The following is a 15337-nucleotide window of genomic DNA, read 5'->3' on the forward strand; positions in this document are numbered from 1 at the left end:
TTGAATGTTTTCCATTATCATGTTTTCTTGGTTTACTGTGATTTTTCAAACTTTTTTTTACCCCATTACATATTTTTAGGCTGGATGAGGCAGCAGTGAAGGTGGAGGGGAAGGAGCAGGCAGCACATGCTGTGGGACAAGGATCGTGCTGCAATCTGGTGGTAACACTGCTCTGCCAGCTCATTTCCCTGGCTGGCCCCACATGTGGTGCCATGTGATCTTAGAGCTGTCTAATTCCCTCATGATCATCACGTGTCCTTCTGCTCCCTTTGATCCGCCAAAGCAATGAACTTTTCTGTGACTTTGCCTCTCTCAGTATTTGTGAGTACTTCTTCAGGCGCCACACTGAGGGAGCAAAACTCTGCCTCCCAACAGTCATTAAGGGTATTTAAATACCCGACTTGAAATATCTCCCAAGACAACTTCCTCCAACAGATAACCAGAATTAATTACCTAGGCAATTATGACACTTGCACTAGAAGGAAAGCAGCTATCTCCAGCGTTCTACATCTCTAGGAATTCTTTGTAGGTTCAGACATCAGACGCTACTGAATGCATTTTGAGGTGCCCTGGAATATCCTGTTGGGCCTTCAAGCTGCTGTTCTAGGATAACACAGGTCTTCTGCACGTTCCAAGTCACAGTAACCAAACCCCCATGGATGTCTGGGATTCCTTACAATACTCAGAATTGTGGACAAGTGAATTCAGCAATTCAGCTTTAAATGTCAATTAAAGCTCATGGTGCTGTAATCAGACTGTGGAACCTGATCAAACTCACCCCACAGAAGACATCCAGTGGCTGCTGCACCACACTCCGCACACTTAATGAACTACATTTACCAGGAATGAGATTCAGCTGCCTGAGCTTCTAGTGCCACCAGAGACGTCCCTGCACATCCTGCCTGCAGATTACACTGCAGAAGGGTTTAGATTTTCCATAGGTCTTGTCCAGGTCCCCTGGATACTATACGGTATCTCAAATGTCACTAGACAACCTATGTATAAGCAAATATAGCCTTGGCTTTCTGAAATGGGAGCTTAAACACCTAGCTTAAACTTACAGGTACCTATATTTAGGTGTGCTCATCTTCCAGGAATCTCAGTTCTAACACCCTCTAATACAACCCCAAATAGAGCTCTTTTTAGTCATGATATTGGTATCATCATTGTTGTGGTAGACCATTCAGGGAACATCATTCATAAGCCTTATTTGAAACTGCTTCAGTTTGCTTCAGTGCCAGAGTTATGCATTGTTAAAAATTTAGTTGCGATTTTCATTGTTTCTTCAACATGCATATGGACTGGAAATACATTATTTCAGTCCTTGTTTTTGGTCCTGTAAATTGGAACAAGAAGGGTCGGAAGTCTGGATACTGGTTTGTTTGTTTGTTTCCAACAGTGATGCTACAAAGCAATAAGAATGTGTCTTTCTACGGCCGCTGTCAAGGTTCTGATCAGCAAATCCTAGACTCACTGTTTTCCATGGCTAACGGGAACGGCTGGCCACGGAGTGAGAAAATTAACCTCCTCCACCAGGGCTGCAGGAACAACTCCCGCCTTCCTGAGTTCACATGAAGACCATGGAGAATGACGCCACAGCCTGCGTGATGGACACTCCTGACGGACAGACAGGGCTCTTTGTGTCCGGACAGAGGCCGGGCCCTGCGGAGAGGGCACACGGCCGCCGCCGCTCCCGCCCTCTCCGCCCGTCCTGACTCCCGGACCGTGGGCGGCAGCGGAGCTGCTTCGCTGTGAGCTGCGGAGCCAGCGGACCTCGCTGTCCCGCGGGTTTGCTCTGCTTCCCCCGATCTCCCCGGTGCGAGGCTCTGCAGGGGCAGAGCCGCGGCGGCGGGCAGCCCTCCCCGCCGGGCCCCACACGCCGCCGGGTGAGGCCGAGCTGCAGGAAGCGCCTCGCCTTCCGCTTCCTCTCTGCCCGGGAAGAGGCGGGCGCGGCTGCGGCCATGCAGGTCTCCAGCCTCAACGAGGTGAAGATCTACAGCCTGAGCGCCGGCAGGAGCCTCCCGGAGGTGAGGGCGGCGTGGGGAACGCGCCCGGCCCGGCCCGGGTCCCGCGGCAGGAGCCGGACCCGCGCGGTGCCGGCGGGGGCCGAGCCCCGGCCCGGCCTGGCTGAGCTGCCCCGGTCCATGTGCGCTTGTGTTGGGATCGTTACCGGGAAACAGCTGAGCATTTCTTGCATTAGAAATGCAGTTTAAATGAGTGAACCTCTGGCTGTAGCGGTGCTGGTCCACAGACCCGTAAGCAACACGACCTTTTAAGTTTTCTTTGTGTGGAATGGTTAAACTTATCAGTGGAAGGGAAATTGGAAGATAATCAAGAAAAAAAAAAAAGAATTAGCGGCCTAAATGTCTTGTGTTTCAAATGGTTGGATAACCTTTGATTCTCGGGTTCCTGTATGAATAATGAGCTCAAGACTGATGTATACCTTTGCTTGCAGTGGCTCTCTGACAGGAAGAAAAGAGCTTTACAGAAGAAAGATGTGGGTGAGTTTTCCCCTGGAACTCGCTACTCCACATAGTTAACGTGCAGGCCCAGAGTCTCCTCACTGACTGATACACAGAAGTTATCCCTAAGTCATAATATAAAAACTACTGAATTAAACTTCAGATAGGTATTTCAACTTCTTATATAGCTTCACATGAACACTGTATAACCAGTGGTGTTTTAAATTTTGGACATTAAATGTTTGGGTTGTGGATTGTAACAGAAACGTGATGGATGAATTCCATGTTGTCCCTTTTGTTATGATAAGACCATAGACTCCTCTGTGATGCTGTGCTAATCTTAGAGAGCAGGACTACATCATTTTAGCTTAAGCTTCTTACACAAAATAAAAAAAGCTATTTGTATTCACAGGAAGTGTTATATAAGAAATTTAACCAAGAAAAAAATGCATAGAGGTAATGGGGTTTGGAATACCTTATACAAGGCCTTAATTGTGAAAGTGTGCAATGAGTATTTGCTACTATGTTCTATAATAATTTGTAACACAGTGACCTTGGACTACTAATTTATTTTGCATAGGGATAGTCTTGCTTCTCAGGGTTAGCAGACTGTATTAAACTGCTTATAATGCGGTAGTTATAATATCTGTAAAGCATATTCCCTACACTCAATTAACTCAACATGCTTCCTTAGGAAACTGTTACAGTTTTTTGGACTGATAGAATTGTGGTAATTCTACAATTTGTTTCTTTACAGATATCCGTAGAAGAATTGAACTTATTCAAGACTTTGAAATGCCCACTATTAGCACAAAGATTAAGGTATCAAGAGATGGACAGTATATTATGGCAGTTGGTGAGTTAACAAACAGTCTCTCTAACAGAGGCCAAAAGTCCTAGGTAATCTTGGGTGCCGAGTGACTTAGTGTTTCAGGTAGAATTGTTAAGAGTTCATTTTAAAGTGTGGAACTGAACATTCTGGTGGAAGCATACTCTTAACATGTGATAGAACAGCTGTCTTGAGAGTGGTGCTGTGGAACACTTCTCTTTAGAATACATCCATTTTTAGAATCATAGAATGGTTTGGGTTGGAAGGCACTTTTGAACACTATCTAATCCACCCCCCCCTGCTGCCAGGGTTTATAATACAAATAAAAAAATTATTAAAACAAATGCATACAGTTATATAAGTTCTGAATTACTTTTAGTGTGTTTATGTTAAATAACTTCTGAACATCATTGTTTGAATATTGTTGTATAGGAGGAGGATAAGCTGCATTTTGTGACTATCAGAAGGGATCCAAACATGAATACTTTAGTAGGTGTTAACAACATAAGGATCCTTGGTCTTTCAGATTTACTGGAAGGTGTTACTAGATTCTGTAGTTAGGGAAACCTGCATACTAGTAGGGTGCTTACAGAATCCAGGCTGTAAGGTTGTGTTACTAAGAGGTATGTTTTTTCAGTCACAGAGGCTTTGGGAAGGTCAGAAGACTTATAGTAGAAACACAGTTAAGCCTGTGGATGTAAAACATACACTTAAAAACTAAACATACACTTAAAAACAATGCTTTTGTGTTATCTTCTTGTTCAACTTTTTTATTTAATTAAACATCAAATTGCTCTTTCAGGAACTTACAAGCCCAGGGTCCGCTGTTTTGATACGTATCAGTTGTCCCAGAAATTTGAAAGATGCTTAGATTCCGAAGGTTAGTATAAGCCATGGCTGTTAGTACATAATAGTACATGTCCGTCATACATAATTCAGGTTGGACTGCAGCAGAAATTCTGCTCCCTGTGCTGAGGGAACAGAATGTACTTCAGGGGAACACAAGAATCTAGAGTAAAACCATCTACTCTTCATCTCTAAATTTTCCCCTTTTATTCCGATTTCAAAGTTCTTTCCTTGCCTGGGAAAGAGAGTGTGAGGGATGTAAGATTTACCTTGAGCCAGAAAGTGTGGGGCTTAGAGGGTGAATGTGGCTGAAATCTGTGTTCTGTTTGGTGAATGTGGCAAAGGTACAATGGCTGGGTTGTGGCAAGATCTCCCTTTTACCTGTTCTGTGAAGCAGTAAGGTAGGAAAACATGCTGTGGGTTCTATTGCTCTATTTTCTCTCTGGAGCCAAAGCTCCTTAAGTGAGTGACAGGGTAAAGAGAATTTCCTGGGAGGTAGTTGGTTTGTTTGTTTGTTTATTTGGTTTTCTGTTTGTTTTCTGGAAACGAGGTACTTAGGGGTAGGTGGTAGCATGGCCAAGGCCCTAATTGCACCTTATTTGCAACTAATTTGGTGGGAGAACAACTGTGGTGAGGAAAATAAGGAGCCATGTAGACAATGGGAAAGGGAGAATCAGCTAGCAGAGCAGGGCAGGAGCTGCCACAGCTCTGAGCTTTTAGGGTGCTTAAATTTCAGGAATTATGGGGTTATTTTTGGTTGTTTTTTTGTTTGGTTTTTTTTTTTTTTTTTCCGGGGGATGGGGGGGAGGGTTGTTTTTTCAGATTTTTTTATTTGAAGACGGATGACTGAAAGCTGGGATGTAGGGGTGACCAAAACAATGAGAAGATGAGCACATTCATTACAGAAGAATTGAACTGGTCTAACTTTGATGTGTGTGAAAGTGATGTGAGAAATAAAAACTGTAATAAGAGCATGGGGGTGTTTCTGTGCTCTCTGCCTCAGGACCACAAGGAGTCATGTAGGGTGAAGGAGCACTGTTAGGCAGGGTTTCAGAGAGGCTGGGGAGAGGAAGGTATGGCAAGAGTGAAACCCTCTTTAAAAGAGTAGAAGTCATTGTAATTATAAATGCTTGCTGCTAATTAAAGTAAATTTTTTTTCAACTGGCATCTTGGTAGACTGCAGAAGTATGTTTAATTTGAAGTCTAGCGTAGAGTCACTTCAGGTAACTTTAAATGAGGTATCTCATTTAAATAGAACTAATTTAGCTGAAGCAGCTACTCCTTAATGTTCCCAACTCAGCTCAATTAAAACTAGGCAAAGTTCAATATGGTAGTGTTCAACATGAGTAGTAGCTTTCACATTTGTGATTTTTTTTTTTCAGCCTTAACTTCTTTTGTGGAAGTGTTGACCCCTTGGAAAGATTGCATGTGCAAGTTTATGCATATATGTCCAAACTCATGTAATTTTTTATCATCTTTGATGGATTACCAAAGCTCCATAGATCACACAGTCACTGAAAACTCATTTGATTAGACATTCCCACACTCATAAACTACATGGTTGAGCATTGTGTTGGGGAACATGTCAAGTATACTAGAACAATAAAAAGATTACAGGATGCTTCCTATGTTTCTAAGGTTTTAGAAAACTACTTATTGTTTTGCAAATCAAGTTACATAATTAGAGATCTTATAAAGATTAATGCCTGCATTATATACTGACACCTGTGGGGAATACTTACATGACTAAAGATTAGCATGAGTGTAAATGTTTTCAGGATTATGCCAATGTTTGCAAATAAGTTTGCTTGCTTAGTTGACTCAAAATTCTCTTGCTCTCTCCTCTAGTGGTTACGTTTGAGATTTTATCAGATGATTACTCAAAGGTATGTTTAATAGTTTCCAGTGTATAAATGAAAAAATTGTTTAGTATGTATATTAAAATGCATTTTCATATATAGTAAAGGCAGTCAATCAACACAGCTTTTGCAACAAATTTTTTTTAAAAAAAACAGCAAACATAAACATTTTTTGTGCCTTTAAAATTTTGTTTGTTTTCTTTGTATCTTTGTACTATAATTTACTTTACAACTTTTAAAGTCTTTTTTCTGTTGGAGAAAAAAATTTCTAATAGTGATCTATCCTACAAGCAAAATAATATGAAAAATGGAATTAACTATTCTTTCTGGGCTAACATTTAGTCACAATCCCATGTGACAAGTGATGCACACATGCACTGTTTTTGAAAGGTGGGATAGCTATGGGTAAGTTAACAACCTGATTTGTCAGTGTTGTTATAGACATCATGATGATGAGCGTATGAATGAGGCAAAAATTGTGGAGAGAAGTAGTATCTTTAGTTTTATTTTTAAATGAAGTGCTGTACCTGAAGGAATCACCTAAGTGTTTATTTTACACTTTTTTTTTTCCGTGAAAAGACCTTACCATTTCAGGTATGGGTTTGTTTTAATAAATACTGCTCTTTGATCAGAGACATGATCATCTAGCCTTGTAGCCTTTTTGCATTTTTCCTGTGAGATTTCCAAGGAAGTGCATGAATTCAAGTAGCAGAAGGTAATGGCTGATACTTCACAGTAGCTTCCCACTTGTCTGCCTGGTGGAAAATGTTTCTGGCTCTACATACCAAATAGTCATTTGGGAGACTGAGAAATATGCTGTCTTCCCAAATGTTTCTGACTGGTTATGAGCAGAAAGGTGTGTGTGTTTTCAGCTGAAATGGGTGCTATATTTCAGGCTGAAGCCCTACTTTTGCAGCTTCATACAATCTATATGTTTTCAATTTTATTTTGCTAAAACTTAAGAAATCATCAGAAAGAAAAATTAACTTCAGGCTGTCATAATGTTGTGGACATGTGGACAGAAAGAGGGAACAATATTCGAGAAATTACACTTGAAATTTTTAGAATCATAGAAGTATCGATTGGAATGGGACCTTAAAATATCATTTTAATGCTTGAACAGTTCTGTCAAAATCTGCAGGCATGGTGGTTCCACAGATTTACTGAATGAATTGTTTCAATTCTGCTCTACCTTGTCATAAAGAATTTTTAGTTCCTGTCAATCCTGCCCAGGAAAATCTTAAGTTTTTACTGTTGCTACTGGAAAGAGGGATTTTTTTTTTTTTTGTGCTGTATTCTGTCCCTTGTCAGTCTTGGTAGCCCTCTTGGTGCTCTCAGCATCCTTCCATAGCCAGGGAAAATAGCGTCTCTCCAGATCTGTTCCTGCCATCCCTGTAAGGTTGCTTTGAGGCTTATTTGCATTTTCACGATGAGAGCACCCTTTTTTCATACAGATTAGTACTCATAAGGCCAGTTACATTTCTGTGCTTTTCTAAGTTTTAGGCTTAAAAGTCTTAGACTTGGACTAAGTTTTAGGCTTGGGAGAGAGTGTAGTATATTTTTTCCCACAGCCTTTTGCCAGGAGACCTGTATTTCCACATCGTATTTTTGCCACACACCAGTGCCAATGCTTTTGCTACCCTTAGGTTGTAGTTTTCTGGTGGTGACCAAAATTGATTTAGTAAGAAGAAAAAGCAAACATGATTTACAGTGAGCTGTATCCACTACTAATGAAGGAGAACACGAATATATTCAAGTCCAATATTGTACGAATTTGTGTTTAAATAGAAAATCATTAGCAGTAAGACAATTATACAGATTTATAAATAAAGATGACAGATTTAAAGTAACTTGTATACCTCACCTTCCCTGAGTTTCTCATCCTTATTTGCATTGCTAGCAATGTAATTCAGCAGTAGAAAATTTGAGATATTTGCTATGCACTGTTTTTAGAGGATGCATGTACTACACAGGCTAAACTAAAGTATCACTGTTCTAATCCAAGCTAAATAGGGATGAGGCTCAGAGACAAAGGTTTGGCTGTGATTATCATGCATGGCATGAGTTTGGGCCAGGCCAGCTGTTCCTCCATTGCTCAGTGCCTGGCCATAGTTTGAGGTGCAGCATGAGTGCAATAGGTGATGGGGGTGGTCCTGTTGCTGGAGTGGGAAGAATCCCTTCCTGTGGGTACATGCCATGTTAACCTGCCATAAGGAGTGTAACAGCAGGACCTGGCCTATTTTATTTACTGGGGTAGATTGAGCCCTCTAGTAATGCCTCCCTGTAGGTTTTTCCAGGACTGAGATGTTTGTCTTGAGTTTCAGAAAGAAACATTGTTCCTTTTCAGTTGGCAAAAGAACAAAAATGCAGAAAGATCATTGGTGTCATTTACTGGAATGCTGCTGTGCATCAGGATGTGTAGCTCATGTGCCTAGCCCATGTGAACGTACTGGTGTCTGCACAGCTTTGTACCTGGAAGAAATCACTAACTGTAGTGTCTTGAAGGAAGTAGAAATGTTAATTTTGGTGTAGCAGAGCATGAGATAACTGCTGCTTCTGACTACAGAGTCACTTTCAGGGTGTCTCATTTACTCTTGTAAATATTCACATAATGTATATTAACAAAACTCTGCTGTGGCTAGTGAGAATGATGAAGCACTAGTTGATTCTATCATTTTAGTAGAAATTGTTTGAATAAGTTGTGATAAATCTGTATGAGTTTGGAAAAAAAATCACTGAATTTTGTGCTGTAAGACAAGTTGGGGAGATACTTTTCTGTTTCTGTAAGTTTCAGTGCTTTCTATTTTATTTTCAGATTGTCTTCTTGCAATGTGGCAGATTTGTGGAGTTTCATTCACAACATGGCCATTACTACAAGACAAGAATACCAAAATTTGGTAGAGATTTCTCTTACCACTACCCATCGTGTGACCTGTATTTTGTAGGAGCAAGGTATTAAGTGAAATATTTTGTTTCAGGTTTGTTAGCAGTGTTTTCCAATGATAAAATGAACATTAAAATATCAGAAAAGGTAAAAAGTGGAAGAGGCAATTCCTTCCAAATTAGTAAGGGAAATGGTGAAGAGTGGAAAATGTGGGAAGATTAAAATTAATTCAGTTTCCCATGCTATTTTTAGGCAAGGTTTTTTTATTCTTAAACCATGTATTTGCAAATTTGTATTAAAAACTGCAGGTCAGTGTATTGTTTTAAAAAGTGTTTAGTGTTTAAGTCAGGAAAATTAAATAACTTTTCCTATCCTGGTTGGTGTTTTATTGCTGTGAAGTGTGAGTTAAATCACATCATTGGGTTTCTGAAAAGACACAGTAAAAATAAAATTAGATCCTTAGGATTTCAAACAAAGTAAGTAGAAATTCAAGATATAACTTAAATCACAGGAAATTAAAAGGTCTTGAGAAATGAGTTAATGTATCTTTTGCCTGGAAAAATAGTAATTGGTAGGATATTGAAGTATAATAAATAAATGATGAATATGCACATTTGTCTCTGTATTTTGAACACTGAAGCATATATTTACATTTGTCTCTGTATTTTGAACACTGAAGCATATATTTATCTTGTAAATTGTGAATTCTGAAAATTGTTTATTTGGCAAAATTAGACTGTGAATAAGAATCTTTACAATGCTTCCAAATTTACAGCAGCGTTTTTCAGTATTTGTTAGACATAAGAGTAATTTTGGGTTTTTCTTTTGTAGTTCTGAAGTGTACAGGCTAAATCTGGAACAAGGAAGATTTCTGAACTCCCTGCAAACCGAAGCTTCGTAAGTTCTGTGTAATGCATGACCTCTGTCTTCTTTCCACCAGGTGGAAGCAGACTTCTAGCATGCTCACCACCAGTACTGAAAGCTGCCCAAATGCTTTGCAGACTTGAAAATGAACATATGCTGAGTCTGTCTCATTTCATTTTATGTTCTGTAATTTTTTCTGTTCTAGTTTTTATGTTTAATTGAATTTTCTTTTGTGGATGTTTTAAAATTGCTTAATATGGACTAAATAGGTATTATATAACTTGATTTTAAGAGCATTTCATTAAAACTTTGCCATTATTACTCAACTTAGCCATCAGCCATCATATAGAGATCTACCCACAGGGTATGTACTTTCCCAGACATGTCTTTGTCCTTCTGCTCTTGAAGTAGCCCAAAGAGAATTTTTATATCTCCAGCATGTGTCTGATTCTTTTGAAAACCCTACCAGAGTAGGAACTGAGCTTTTTTCATGTGGGGAGAGGCAGATGAGAACAACAGACTTCACTAGATAGAGTGGCTTGTTGGTGGCCAGCAGCTGATGTTCGGTGGGCAGAATAGCTTAATGGATGAAGAAGTATTTGGGAAGGCACTATAAAAACTGAGCAACAGGAGAAAAAAAAAGGGAAATCCTGGAATGGGAGAGGTAAGGTTGTAAAGTAAAATCTGGATTAGAGAGATGAGACTTAAGTTATGGAAAGGTTTTGAGGTGAGGGAGTTGGATGATTTACAGAATTAGAGGTTGAGAGCTTTGAATGGAAGAAGTTGGAAAGTGCTGGGATAAGTAGTGTAGAAAGAAAGAAATATTTGTACTTTGGAAGAATTGTTGTGGAAATACAGGGCTCTTGAGTGCCCTGCTGAGAAACAGAATAATTGGGTGAGAGAAAGGAGACCACTGGTCAGACAGAACATGTTGGAGATGTAAGCTTAAGAACATAAGTAATCATAAAGATCTTTTGACACAATTAGAATCAGAGATTCTTTTAGGTTGGAAAAGACCTCTAAGATCTTCTGGCCCAACCATTAACCCAACACTGCCAAGTCCACTACTAGACCATGTCCCCAAATGCCTCATCCACATGTCTTTTAATTAAATTATCTCCAGGGATGGTGATTGAATCACTTCCCTGGGCAGCTTGTTCCAGTGCCTGGCAACCCCTTCAGGGAAGAAATTTTTCCTTGTATCCAATCTGAGCCTGGCACACCTTGAGGCGATTTCTTCAAGTCCTGTTGACCTGTTTAAGAATACAGTGAAGCAGAGTGATGTGGCAGGGCTTGGTGGTAGGTGGTGGATGTGGGCGGTGGAGCGCAAGAGAGCCTCAGAGCCCAGGCTCCTGTTCAGGACACAGTCATATGAATTCAGAAGAATTTTCTCAGGGGGGGTCTTGGAAATTCCAAAGATGGAAATTTCTCAGCCTCTATGATTAACACATTCCACTGCTTAATTACAGCATAAAAATACTATCCTTACATCCAGTTGGAACCTTACCTGTTTGAAGTAATCAGCATTGTCTCTGCCTCCAGATTTTTAGTAAGCTCCCCTTAAGTGAGGGAAGCTGTTGCCATCTGTCCCTCCCTCCCTCCCTCCCTCCCTCCAATTTTTGCTATTCCTATTCCAGACTGAACAATAGTGTACGTGATTACAGAAATCTTATTAGTTGTTAATGTGTTAAATTGTTCTGAGGTCATTAAACTTGCTCCTTTTTCTGTTGTAGAGAGAGTAATGTCTGTGACATAAATCCTGTCCACTTCTTGTTTGCTATGGGGACGGCTGAGGTAAATGTTTGCATTTCTTTTATAAAAAGGGCAGTAGTGTTTGTTTCATTTTGATATTAATTTGCAGGAGGTAAGAAGAAATCATGAACCTAATTAATTTAATTGGTCTCATTTGCTGTGGCAGATACAGATAATGTTAAAGATGATTTTTCAGAGCGTAGTGCAGATAGAATATTGGAGTTACTTGGTTGCTGAGCACTTGAGATTTTGCAGATGGGAGCAAAAATAATGTTCTCTCATTTTGCAGTGTAGCATCTGTAGAAACTAGCTGGCATGTGTACCCTATTAATCTTAAGAAAATTAGTGTTAGTGATTTTCATTTAGATTGCATTGAAAAAACTACAAATGAAATGTGTGCACCCGGCATGTCATTATTAGAACAACTCATGTCAACCTAGGAAATTTTGTTAATTATTCCTTAGATTAGATAATTCATAATTTTATTTAAATGTTTTCAGACTACCAGTTTTCTGAACCATGTTTTCTAAACTGTTTAGGGAAAAGTGGAATGCTGGGATCCTAGAACTAGAAATCGAGTTGGGCTGTTGGACTGTGCGTTAAGCAGTGTGACAGCAGACACAGAGTGAGTAAAGGCTACCTTTTCAATGGATTTTTCAGAAGTTTTGGTTGTTTTAGAAATAAATCCCACTTTGCTTTAAAATGACCTTCCTGTTCACTTGTCATTGCTAGTGTGAATAAAGGATTTTTTTAGTTACAAAGGAGTTATCTTGGACACTTTAGTAATAGTGGCTATTTTTGTATACAAATACGTGTTGTGAATGTAAATAGTGCAGCTTTTTGAAGTAGTATTTCTGAGTGACATCTGTGAATTATTTTACTATTAGCTAAGAATTAGCTTGGCTATTTTTTAACATTAAAAAAATTATTTACAGGCTTTATTGAAAGTATGCCTAACTATAAGCATTGTACTTTGCAGGATAGAAGGTTTGCCATCCATTTCAGCACTGAAATTTGATGGGGCTTTGAATATGGCTGTTGGAACATCTACTGGGCAGGTAAATTTGACTTAATGTACCACAGCTCTTAGGAGATCCTGCTCTTGAAATTCCCAATCCAATCCAAGTCTATCAATACATTGAGTGCAGTATATATCTATTACTGCAAGTATTTATTAGACCATAAATTACATGTATAGAGTAGTAATAGTCAAACTTCAGTTTAATTTTATCAAATGCTTTTACTCTTCAGAATTTTGTAGGTACCACTTTAAATCATCATAACCTACATACTGTACAACTGCAAATTTGCAGTTTTCTTATGCCTTGAGTCAAGTGTGTGGGGGAGTTGCTGCTTTTTGGGGCTATTGGTACCATCTCAATGCAATATATGTGATCTCCCTTGTCCTAATGGTGGTTAGAAAACCAGAAATTATTGTCTTTCAACTGTTATTTTTAGTGTCTTATCTTGATATGAAGAATAATTTCAATTAATTTGTTGTTACCACCTTATTTGTAAAGGGAAGTGCGGGGATTGTTTCTGCCTTCATCGGTATTTTCATGGGTTTAGAAAACTGTAGCTTCTTCAAGAACAGATATGTGTGTGAGAATTGTATTGGCTCTGTTAGTGTACAAGTCAGACATATTTTATTGTAGGTGGTGTTTCTGATTAAATAAACTGATAATATTATTTTTCCCAAAGATTATTGTTATTCACACTTCACATATGAAAGATTTAACTTCCTTCAGTTCCATAGGAAATTTTGGAGATAAAATACAAGTTTCTGGAAGACAGGGTCTGTACTCTCTACTTTCCTTGACATAAAAAATTACATTCTGTGGTGTTTCACTGAGGGAAAGTTACATTCACTGAATCTGGAAGGGAGTCTGAAAATTTAGATAATGTAGCAACAACACAAAAATCTGGAAGTGAAATATTACTAATTATGAAATACTAAGAGTATTGAAAACAAAAAAATGTTTTTTTTTTTCAATAGAAATTAAAAAGTCTTTAGAAAGATGATTAAGTCTTCTAGACTATTCATTTTTCTAGATGGAAACATGTTGATGTTAAAATGCCTGGTTAGAATAAACTGGGATCACTTAATAAGTTGTTTTCAACTTAGTAAGTTGAATTCAAAATTACTTATTTTATGTAAATCTGGCCTGCGTAAGTAAAATCTCAAGTTTAGTTAAATGGTTAGTGAAGATCTGGTGGTCATGACTTCCTCATGGTCTTACAATGTTATAAATTTAATTTGTCTCTTATTCTTCAAGGTCCTGTTATATGATCTCCGGTCTAGTAACCCGTTAATAGTCAAAGATCACCACTACGGCCTGCCTATTAAATCCATTCAGTTTCAGCATCAGTTGGATTTAATTATCTCTGCAGATTCTCGAATCATAAAAATGTGGAATAAAGATACAGTAAGTAGTTTTACCTTACTGCATTCAGATTTTTTAATTTTTACTTTATTTGGGTTGGGAGTTTTTGAGGGTTTTATTTTGGTTTGTTGTTTCTGAGTGGTTTTTGTGCAGCTTGATTAAGCTGAAATTCAGTGTAAGAAGTTGAAGTTTTAATGTCTCTTAATTTACATAGCATTTTGTCGTGTCTGAATAAATCAGCATCTGGGAAGTTATTCAATAGCCTGTCAGGTATAAAGATGAAGTCTTAGGGAGTTTTTAGCTGTTTGTACATGTCTGACCCAGAAGCTTCTTTCAGGAGACTGATTTAAACATAAAAAGTACTATCTTAGCCATTGCCTTGGTTTATATATTTCTCATAATGTTCTTGAATACCTCCAGTTAGGTTTTTTCACCAGAGAAAACATGTTCATTCCAATTCCCTACTCAAAGTAGGGTTAATTTCAAAGGCAGATCAGTTAGTTAAAGACCTATTAAAATCAGGTACTGCTTATTTTCACAGGATCCTATTTGGATACTGAAGCAGATAGTATGCATGGAGCCAAATACCAGTGTGTCTTAATAACACTGTATTAAGGGGTTATGTTGCAATGGGCAGTGTCTTTATCCTTACCCTTTGCACCTCTAAATGAAATTGTAATCTCTAATTTTCACTCTTTCACTCTTTTTGTTGTATCATGCTGTCCTCTTTCGTACCTTTCTTTCAATGAACCTTACTGTGGGTCTATGGGGCAGCATATTTTGTTACCCCACAGATTCACAGTAACACCATTGTAACTTGTTCTGGTTTGAGGGGATGTCTGTAGTCATTGTTTTCCTTCTAAAAAACATCTATGCTAACATCTAAGCTCCATCTATGCTTTTCCAACTTCATAGTGAAACATAGAGTTATAGTAGAGGGTTTTTTTCCTAATTATTTCAGGCAGTCACTTCAGTATTGTTGTGCTGCCTCATGAACTTTCAACAGCCTCTTGTATTTTTTCCGTGATCACAAGTAGTTTTTTGTAAGCTCCTCTGCAGTTAATTGTTACTGTTTGAAAGAGCAAATAAATTATTGGTTATTATTTAAAACATCTGCAGTGGCCTCTCTCCATTTTTCCTAGGTATATATATTTCCCTCCTTGAGAATGAAGCTCTGTAAGGTTTGTCAGGTGGCCTCTGGTGGGAAAAGGGAGGGTTTCTCACCGCTGGAAGGCAAAGATAGCTTTGGACTCTTTCCTAGAGTATGTTCCAGCTGGCTCCATCTGTCCCAGATGCTGGTTCCTGACTATCTCTGGCCAGGAACCAAGTGCAGAGGCAGACTGCGGGTGGAGAGCATATGGCTTTGATACCAGAGTAGCCCCATGCTGAGACGTGCCTTGGGGTGGGGAGCACCAGGCTTTTGTCTGCTGAGGCCAGGGTGGAGGAGGACTCCTCTT

At 38.9% G+C, this 15337-nt stretch overlaps 1 protein-coding gene across 1 annotated transcript in view; it reads left to right on the forward strand.

Annotated features, from left to right (window-relative positions):
* The first annotated feature begins 1494 nt into the window (after positions 1-1494).
* The window catches only part of NOL10 (nucleolar protein 10), a 52360-nt gene continuing 38517 nt past the window's right edge, over positions 1495-15337 (forward strand). The window contains exons 1-11 of the mRNA XM_038130384.1: positions 1495-2027; positions 2456-2501; positions 3220-3318; positions 4094-4171; positions 5986-6023; positions 8812-8948; positions 9712-9777; positions 11478-11538; positions 12036-12121; positions 12476-12554; positions 13773-13922. Coding sequence (XP_037986312.1) covers positions 1962-2027; positions 2456-2501; positions 3220-3318; positions 4094-4171; positions 5986-6023; positions 8812-8948; positions 9712-9777; positions 11478-11538; positions 12036-12121; positions 12476-12554; positions 13773-13922 — 906 coding nt within the window. The 5' untranslated portion in view covers positions 1495-1961. The remainder of the gene's footprint in view (positions 2028-2455; positions 2502-3219; positions 3319-4093; positions 4172-5985; positions 6024-8811; positions 8949-9711; positions 9778-11477; positions 11539-12035; positions 12122-12475; positions 12555-13772; positions 13923-15337) is intronic.

This window comes from Motacilla alba, chromosome 3, assembly GCF_015832195.1.
Source record: "Motacilla alba alba isolate MOTALB_02 chromosome 3, Motacilla_alba_V1.0_pri, whole genome shotgun sequence".
Classification (NCBI taxonomy): Eukaryota; Metazoa; Chordata; class Aves; order Passeriformes; family Motacillidae; genus Motacilla; species Motacilla alba.